At 46.8% G+C, this 8,952-nt stretch overlaps 1 protein-coding gene and 2 non-coding genes across 3 annotated transcripts in view; 2 read left to right on the forward strand and 1 right to left on the reverse strand.

Moving 5' to 3' along the window:
* Pmar_PMAR015197 (Serine carboxypeptidase, putative) overlaps positions 1 to 559 on the forward strand; it is a gene marked incomplete at both ends in the record, with an annotated part of 1,720 nt that extends 1,161 nt beyond the window's left edge. The window contains 3 exons of the mRNA XM_002788359.1: positions 68 to 128; positions 301 to 378; positions 434 to 559. Coding sequence (XP_002788405.1) covers positions 68 to 128; positions 301 to 378; positions 434 to 559 — 265 coding nt within the window. The remainder of the gene's footprint in view (positions 1 to 67; positions 129 to 300; positions 379 to 433) is intronic.
* A 3,543-nt stretch (positions 560 to 4,102) lies between these two features.
* Pmar_PMAR015199 lies at positions 4,103 to 4,174 on the forward strand. The gene has a single exon. It is a non-coding gene; the product is annotated as a tRNA-Arg (tRNA).
* A 4,559-nt stretch (positions 4,175 to 8,733) lies between these two features.
* Positions 8,734 to 8,807, reverse strand: Pmar_PMAR015200. Its single transcript has one exon. It is a non-coding gene; the product is annotated as a tRNA-Val (tRNA).
* Between the last annotated feature and the right edge of the window lie 145 nt (positions 8,808 to 8,952).

Raw genomic sequence — 8,952 nt, forward strand, 5'->3', positions numbered from 1 at the left:
TCAGAGAAGGAAGAATCCTGGAGTTCTCATTATTCCTCTGCATTAAAAGACTTCTCGTCTACTTCAGCTATGACATTCGCGTAGCACCAGGAAAGGAGAGCACACTTTTCAAGTTACATGCTGGGAAGGTAAGTCAATAGCTTCCACTGAATATTATGCAGAGCCTATCACTCGATACTGCACACCCTCATATCGTTGACATAGCGGCTTCATGTGAAGTGGGGATGTGACCATCATATGCCTGCACTGGTTTCATATTATCTACGTATTCCAGTTGAGAACCTGCGTTATTGCTGGCAGATCGATGGATTCCTCAATACTAAGTCTGTGCAAGATGCGTTGGGGGTTTCCAAAGTGTGGAAGGAGATAAGCGAGGAGGTGAGTACTTGTGGATGCCGACTCGGTGTTCTCGCTCCAAGAATACTCTTCTTAGGTCTTTGATGTATTTGGTGAATATGTTGCTTATGACACAACCTACCAAGTGACTAATCTCCTCGATGCAGGACTGAAAGTGAGTAATCTGGATATGCCCGATACTAAGCATCAGATTTTGCCATAGCCTCGGATACTAGCTACGTGATACGTCTTTTGTTACAAAGACTTACGAGAGTCTTACAGAGAGTCCACAGAGACTTTTGTTACGAAGAGTCCATGCATCCGCCATTGTTGTTAACGAGGGGGCGATCCGGCCGCTGCGTCGGACGTCTCCTAGGTCCAACTGTGCGATTCACACGAGATGACTAAGTCATCATGACTGTTGGAAATCGTTGTGTACCATTATGGGTTCCTAGTGCATGAGGGATCCTCGCCTCTCTTGCTACTATAACGATCGTACTCGGTCCAATGCGACCTAGTATATCGTCTCGGCCATAGAGTTGTGTTGCCCCTTCTGTGAAAATTGAAAGGCCCGTTGATTTTTTCTCGATGTACTCGTCGTGAATGGCGGTCAAGACTATATAACTAACGCTGGTGGTGCGTTCGAATGGATTTCAAAGCTGAAAGGGAAGCAAAGTTACGGAGCGGAGCTGCAGACCGTCCCTGTTAGAGATCTGAAGGTTGGTGTTTTTCGGTAAAGTGTCGTTCCTCTCGTATGTCTCTCCTTCCTACTGCAGGACAAAAGCGGTGAAGTCTATGGCAAGCTCCAAGCCTCAAAGTACTCGAATGGAGCGAAGCTTGCGTTCATAAAGGTATAATCCCCCGGCTCGCCTCCTCGTTGAAGGGGTTGCTCCAAACATATGAGCTCATGGATTTATCAGTCTTATTTCTCAGATGCCGAATGCAGGCCATGATATTCCGTCATATCAGCCACTTGGGTTTCAATCGACATTCGAATCCTTCATCACCGCTGAGTTATGGCCATGATCTCTCGCAGCTTAGCTGCGAGATCATGGCGAGAATTGTCAAGCCTTGACAATTCTTCTGTGGTTGTCACTTATCATACGAGGATTGATCCTCTCTTCTTTTCTCTCTCATACATTCATTATCAGACGTATGGAGAAACACTAAAGGACTTATGAGATTACAAGATATGTTTGTGACGAGTTGAAAGTGATTCTGATCTGTGGCGGATATTATGAAGCCCGTATCTTTGGAGATCCATACATTTCGAGGATCTTACGTACTTCAGGGGTTCTCATTTGGATCTTAATCTTCGCCTTATTCCGTCACTATAACTCTGATATGGATACGATTCCTAATGGACTCCATTAGGAATCTCCATTAAATGGAGAAAGCGATGCTGGGTTGCACGAGAGTCCATCGCCGATAGCTTCCAATGATATGCAGGTTTTATTGAGTAAACGAAACACCCAACAATCACCTGGAATCGCACTGCCGAAGTACGACAGTAAGCGAATGTAGTAATCGCAAATACTTCAATATATTAATGACTAATACGGCATACAACTAGCTCTAAGAGACAGCGGAAACAAGACACAATCAAATATAGTCAGATATCATCATCTTGCTGCCCTTGCGATTCTTCACTTAATGCCGGAACCGGCACACTCCCGGCCGGCGCAGACCTCAGATTGAGAACACTTTAGTTCACAGTCTTCCCATTAGACATCAATCTCACCTTCCGGATGCTGTCGCTTGGTTTATCAACAATCTAGACTTCTTCCTAACCGGTTACCATAAGGACCTAGAGTTGGCCTCCAGCGGAAGGCACGAGAGCCCTTAACGAGAACCCTACCCGCATGCCTCTATGTCCGCGATAGAAGTCACTCACAAGTCTCTCGCCTACGAAGCCACCAAATACCGGCTAGCTCCCGTAAAGCCGCGAGTCTACCTTCGGTCACCTTATCAAAATAATCATTGGCAGTTACTTCATCCCACCACGAGGGTGGTTCCAACCCATCAAACACCGCCTCCTAGGGAGGCCGAATCTATTAAGGAGGCCCTCCTTAATAGGTTCGGCCTCACTCATCGCTGAAGAGTCATCAATTTACGGCCATGCGATCGACAGATGAGTGCAGGAGTGAGTGGGCTCTTCCTAATGTAAGGTGTATTATTACATATCCAGATGGCCCGATATAGTAGCTGAACAAACTCCTCCTCCGAAGGAAGCGACTTCGCCTTATTAGAAATATCCCACAGAGCTTCCCTCAATACTGAATGCACATCACGATGTGGACGCTCACCCCACGCGGAGGAGTAGAAACAACAACGAAACCCAATTCATTACCGATTTGGCGTTGTTGAAGAGAAAGCTGACTTCGCACATTGTAGATGGCTATATGTTGAAGAATGGTCCTCACGATCACTTGCTCTGCTCAGTTCGGTCCTTTTGCTGTTGCCTATTATGATGTGACTCAGTCACAGTCACAGTGACTGGGCCCTATCAGGTGTCTCGAAGCTCAACCGTCTCCTCTCAACAGAAGCTGTACTGCTTTACTCTATGCTGCCATGCTAGCCAGTTTATCAAGGGCATGGTGAGTCATGATAAAACAGGCTACTCTGGAGCGAGATTGTTGAGGCAGATGGTTACTGAAGAAGGTCCGACTCGCCTACTTGTTGTCGATCAAGGACTATTAGTGCCGGAAGTTTTATCACTGGATACATGCTTCCTGGGCAACACCAATCTCAAATAACAAATCAGCACTACTCACAGCTTCAGGAATCTTCTTCTCCGAGGAGGAGACGGCTTCAACCAAATCATTTGGTCCAAATGTACTTTCAAATCTTCTTCATTACCATCCTTTCGCTCATCGAACTCGTCGATAAGGTCTTCATCACTGAAGGATGGTGTCGGAGAGAAGATGGTTACCACAGTAGCTTCATCTAGCACCGCTTGTATCTTAGGGCCGTCCACCATCTGACAGCCAGACTCTGGACGAGTACCAGCATCCTAAGGATTCACCCGCCCCCGAATATGAGCTACCCTTATAAGGTGTCCAATATCTCTCGCCAAAGCAGTGAGCCCAGAACGCAGCTTCGTCACCCGATTTCGCTCAAGCAAAGACAAGTACCGTGCATCAGCTCTGCTGGGACGCTCAATACGCCAAGCATTGAGCTGGGAATCAGTCAATAACCATATAGGGCCAATACAAAATCCCTCACTTGTAATGGCCTCTCTTTGGATCAGGACCTCTTCCATGAGACTATATCCAAGTAGAATCGAGCGCAGTTCGAGCCGAGGGATGATCCATTTCGGGTTAAGAGTAGCCTGACGTGCAACAAGTCGACGGTCATCTCTAATACCACGAACGTCAGCACAGATACACCCATTACCAGCAGCATCGCAGCGTACAGCAAATCCTTGTCTCAGATCTACAAAGCGTGGCTGTGGTAATAGAGGAACGGAAAAGGGCGTGATCTCCCGAGCCACATCACAGGGCACATCTTTAGTGTCCCATGAAGCAGTCACACGTGCCACCTTACTCAAAAGCAGTCGTTGACGAGCTCCTTCTTCGATATTGAATATTCGATGTCGAATGTTGGTGAACCTGAGCTCTCTATGTTCCTGTCTGATTTCCTTTTCGTCCATACATCATATCATGTCCATTCTCATTGAGAACTCCTTAACGAGAGTCTCCCACCAAGGTAGGCCACCATGTAGATTTTCAACGGTGGCATGCGTTTATACTCTTTGGAAATTGTGGATTTCGTGGCGCAATGGAAGCGCGTCGGTTTCCGGAGCCGAAGGTTGCGGGTTCAAGTCCCGCCGGGATTATACATGTCCCTTGACTTCATCCCGTATCACTCATACGGTATCAGTCCCTGGTTCTAATCCACGCCTTCTCCCCATCATTCGTGGCCTTTTTAGAGCCCTCCGGATGATATCGTAGTCCGACTACGATACACAACACATTATCGTTATCAAACTGGTACCAGGTTTCGGAGAGCTTGATGTCGTCCCCTCGATATTCCAGTCACCAGAAGAACCCTAGGTCAGTATAAGTTTTCGAACACATATATCACCCTCACAATAGAAAGGGATGAGAGCGTACCAGATTGCATAAGTGATCCTTGTAGATCTGACAGCACTTCCGTGTCAAATTAGTATTTTGACCAAATTTGTAATAATCCATCCACTTTCTTGGAAAAAGTTTTTCTTTAATTTTTTTTCAACTTTTTTTAATGAACTACCCAAAACTTTGATGAACTAAGCTGGTTCAACCAGCCTCTCTGTCTAAACACGCACCGACTGAAATTAACGACGCTAGCTTTGGCAACTGATATGAATCAATAAATACGATCGGAATAAATAATATTAACTTCGCGAGGCCTTCATGACCAACGGGGCAGGCAACCACTCAGCCGGATCGATTGTGTTGATGCGTTGTTAACCTATGCAGCCGCACGCACCCGGGAGCAACTGAGACCTTTCCAAAAGCTAGGAGAGGAACGTTGTATCCGGCAATCGTGATCACGCCGGCTGAGGAGCTCAATTATTGACTCAAGCGGAGCGTAGTAATGTACTCTTCCGCATTTTGCTCAACTTCATGCCTGGGGAAAGCCCCAAAATCACGCTGTCTCCATTCCAATGGTGCCACCACACATCTATACTAAAGCCTACCGATATGTTCCTTCTCAGATCCCGTAGTTGGCGAACTAGATCAGCAATACTCCAACGTAAATCTGACATGCAAGACTGTCGGCATTTCGAGCGATCCATTTGCTGTATGAATGTTTTGCTTTTGGGTATCAACGTAGGTTGATCTATTCGTGTAGGGCAGAAGCTTCGTATGTGGAGAGCGAATGGTCACTCATCTACGTCGGCCGGATGACGAAGATATGCATGTGCTCAAACGGCCATCCCAAGATTAGAACCACAACCAAATGCTCGCTATCCATGGCCATTGACTACTAAACCACTTCTACTATGCTTTTCAATACGGCATTGAAAAGGTCATTATCAAACTACACTAAGAGTATTAATTATTCATGACGTTGCCATAACAAGTAGTTACACTTGACTAGCTTCTGCATCAGAGTAGTTGGAGTCCACGTCAGAAAGCGTCGATTCAACACCCTCACACACACTCTCTATACAAGATGCTGATACCGCCAATTTCACGGCAGAACCTAACGTGGGTGGTTGAGTGCTCTCGGTTACGTAATAGACTCACTCTCGCGAGCGGCAGACCACCGGCTGATGCCAGGGTAACTGAGGGAGTACTGGAAATAATTTCGTGGCGCAGTGAAAAGTTTACTTTCCTCGAACATCTTCCCTCTTTTCCCGAATCATCTTTCGTTTGATAGTATTCAAACTGGCCACAACGGTGGACCACAAGAGTAGAAGGGCGAACCAGAGGGCTCGAAGGCAGTGGCCGAGACGATTACTCATCAATTGTCGAAGTAATACATCACAGAGATTCGATCATGTCATTTTAATTTCGCGCCCGCCATTATAATCGATTTGGCGCAAAATCCAGTCGGTTCCAACTCCGACTTGCTGACATGTCTGACTCGCCGACTCCGGCGATGCCCTCGGGCCACTACCTTTTGGGAGAAACGATTGGGGAGGGGACTTTTGGGAAAGTTAAATTAGGTGGGATGTGAAACTCGGAAATGGGTAGAAGAGGAACCCGGCTTAGGAACGCACGTTGCAACGGGCGAACGAGTGGCTGTGAAAATACTCGAAAAGGCGAGGATAGTTACGCAAGCAGACGCCGAGCGAGTAACTAGAGAGATTAGGTGGGGCTGGGGAATTTCGTGGCGCGCGGTCGAGCAATGGTTGTGGTTATAGGATCCTCCGGTCCTCCGACGATCGCCGCATGTGGTACAACTGTTTGAAATAATGGAGACTCTGAAGCGATCTTTATGGTGATGGAGTATGCTAGTGGAGGGGAGCTCTTCGACTATATTGTCGAAAATGGAAAGGTAAACACAGGAGAAGAATTGTGGTTGAGTGGTATGATTTCGGGTTTTCTATCGAGAGGTTCTTGGTTCGAATCTTCGTTATGTCTCTTATTGCTTCCGAATTCTCAAGTTTGACCCAGCCGCATATCGTTTCACTTTCTGATACAACATCGTTCCTGTTCAACCACGATGATACAACAATGAGTTTTCCTGAGGAGATCGTATATTAAACGATACATTGTATACACACTGGACTGGACTAGTGTTACACTTGCACTAAACAGTATCATTGAACCTGTGTGAGGATCTTCATATAGTATATTATTCAACTTGTCTCAGATCAGCGAGTCGGAGGCGTGTAAGTTCATCAGGCAAATAATCAGTGGCGTTTGCAGCCTGCATATGAGGAACGTGGTTCATCGGTGAGTCCAGGGAGGAGGGGTATGCCCACGCCTTAATCGGCTCTTTCGCGTTATGGGATTGGATTCCCCCCTGAAATATGGGGCCGCTTTTATCAACTATTTACTCACCTTGAAGCGATGAAAAACTAAGGTAGGATCATTTCGCTGAGAGATGAGAAGCGATGCGAGGTTTACTTCAATTCCACAGACTCACCCTCAAGTTGAGAACCTCCAAGATCTGACGTTAGTTTTCTTGAGTGAGGGAGTTGGTTACTTCCACTAACCCACGTTCTCGAGATTTCGGTGAGGCCATCACGAATTGGTGTTTTCGTCTAGTAACTCTCTGTGTGGTCATTTGATTACAACATTGTTGAGGTTATACCGTGGAAGATTCCGTCCTCAGGGACCTCAAGCCCGAGAATTTACTCCTCGATAAGAACCACAATATTATCATCGCCGATTTGGGCCTGTCTAATTTCTTCCATCCGGGGGAGCCTCTACAGACTGCATGCGGGTCGCCCTGCTACGCTCCGCCTGAAATGGTTGCAGGTTTGCCCTATGATCCTCCCAAGTGCGATGTTTGGAGTGTCGGGTGGGTCGATCGGCTACGCACTATGAAGATTTTTGGTAGTTTTACGATTTCAGAGTTGTATTATATGCGATGGTTTGTGGACAGCTGCCTTTTGAAGACCATCACACACCATCATTGTATAAGAAAATACTCGAGGGTGTGTTCAAGGTAAGACGCATTCGCACAGGTGCAGATTTGACAAATCCTGGCGTCGGTAGCGCGCGCCCGAATATATTCATCGTAGGTCCCGAATGAATTTAAAACATCTCGTGAAGTGCGGCGATTGATTTTTCGGATGCTCACGCCGAATCCAAATGAGAGGCCTTCCTTCGAGGAGCTCCGAAGGACGGACTTGTTTTTACGAGGGTAAAAAATTCCGGCAGCTCATACCAAAATTCCCTCACATCATCAGACTATTCGCATCCCCCCTAGTTGACCCTGCATCCACGAAGCTTCTGTTACCACCGGGGACTCCAATCGATCGTTGTGGCGTGCGCGGCTGTCGCTCATGTGAGCTCGCTCAACGTCATGACTCGGCTTGGAGGAACTCAATGAAGGTATGAGGATAACTTCGTGGCGCGCGACAGTTTTCTGTCAGGATGAGGTCGAGCTTGATGAGAGTATCTTATCTGAGATGGACTCTCTTGGCTTCTCTCGAGAGAGCACAGTCGATAGTTTGATTTCGGGCAGTTGGGATCATGTTACTACGACGTAAGGAGTTTTGTGAACTTGTTTAGCTCAACACGTTGTTGTCTTACATTCAAGGCTTCTTATCGGGAGGTATCTGGTTCGATTCTTAGGGTCTGCATTTAGTGCGTGTTTATAGGGACTAGATGTCTTGTGATGCTTAGAAAAACTCGTAGACTTGCTTGTTTTCGAGGCTTTTCTATACTTTGACATCCTCATTGAAACTCGAATAAGGACCGGGTCGTAATGGTCAACTGCGGACTTGTTCCCACAGCTGACCTTATCTGAATCAATTCAATTGGAGTCACTCGAGGATCTGAAGAATTGTAATTAGTTACCACCTGTTGTCTGCAAAACGCTGTCGTGAGGAGCCTCGCTTTTCCCCCTTCTTCCCGAAGTGGCGGATACCTCAAACGCGTTCGAGTGTAGCAGAGATGAAGACGAAAACGTAGGTAGACTAGGTTATTCGGATTAGCAGTGTAATCTAATAGATTCCCCGTCACTCGGGTCGGCCAGGCTTTGGTGAGTCCTCGATGGAATGATAAGGTGAGCTGGTTGTCGTTGATTTGGGTTATATTATCGGACGGTCGTTGGGGGTGCTCTGTCCATCACGAGAGTTGCTCATTTGAGCGATGGGTCTGAAGTAGGGTGTGAGAATGTTGACTGGTCTGTTGCCAATTTCCGACGCGACCGTGGTTTGCAATTTCAAAGTACAGTCGTCTCGAAAATTTTGAAGACATGCAGTTAGGTGTTGAAGGTGGTGGTAAATACTGGAACCGAGAATCGAACTCGGGACCTACTGCGTGTTAGGCAGTCGTCATAACCAACTAGACCATTCCAGCTGATGTTAGATTCATTTCGTTGATGACCTGCTGTTGACTTCTCGTCGGAACGAGGACTCAATCCCCCTTACCGCTCGGACAGCTGCTGGTAAGCTGTTATATTATAATTATTTGTTAGTCTATTCAACATCTCAGAGCCTCCCCC

The sequence above is a fragment of the Perkinsus marinus genome, assembly GCF_000006405.1.
Source record: "Perkinsus marinus ATCC 50983 genomic scaffold scf_1104296928266, whole genome shotgun sequence".
Taxonomy (NCBI): Eukaryota; Perkinsozoa; order Perkinsida; family Perkinsidae; genus Perkinsus; species Perkinsus marinus.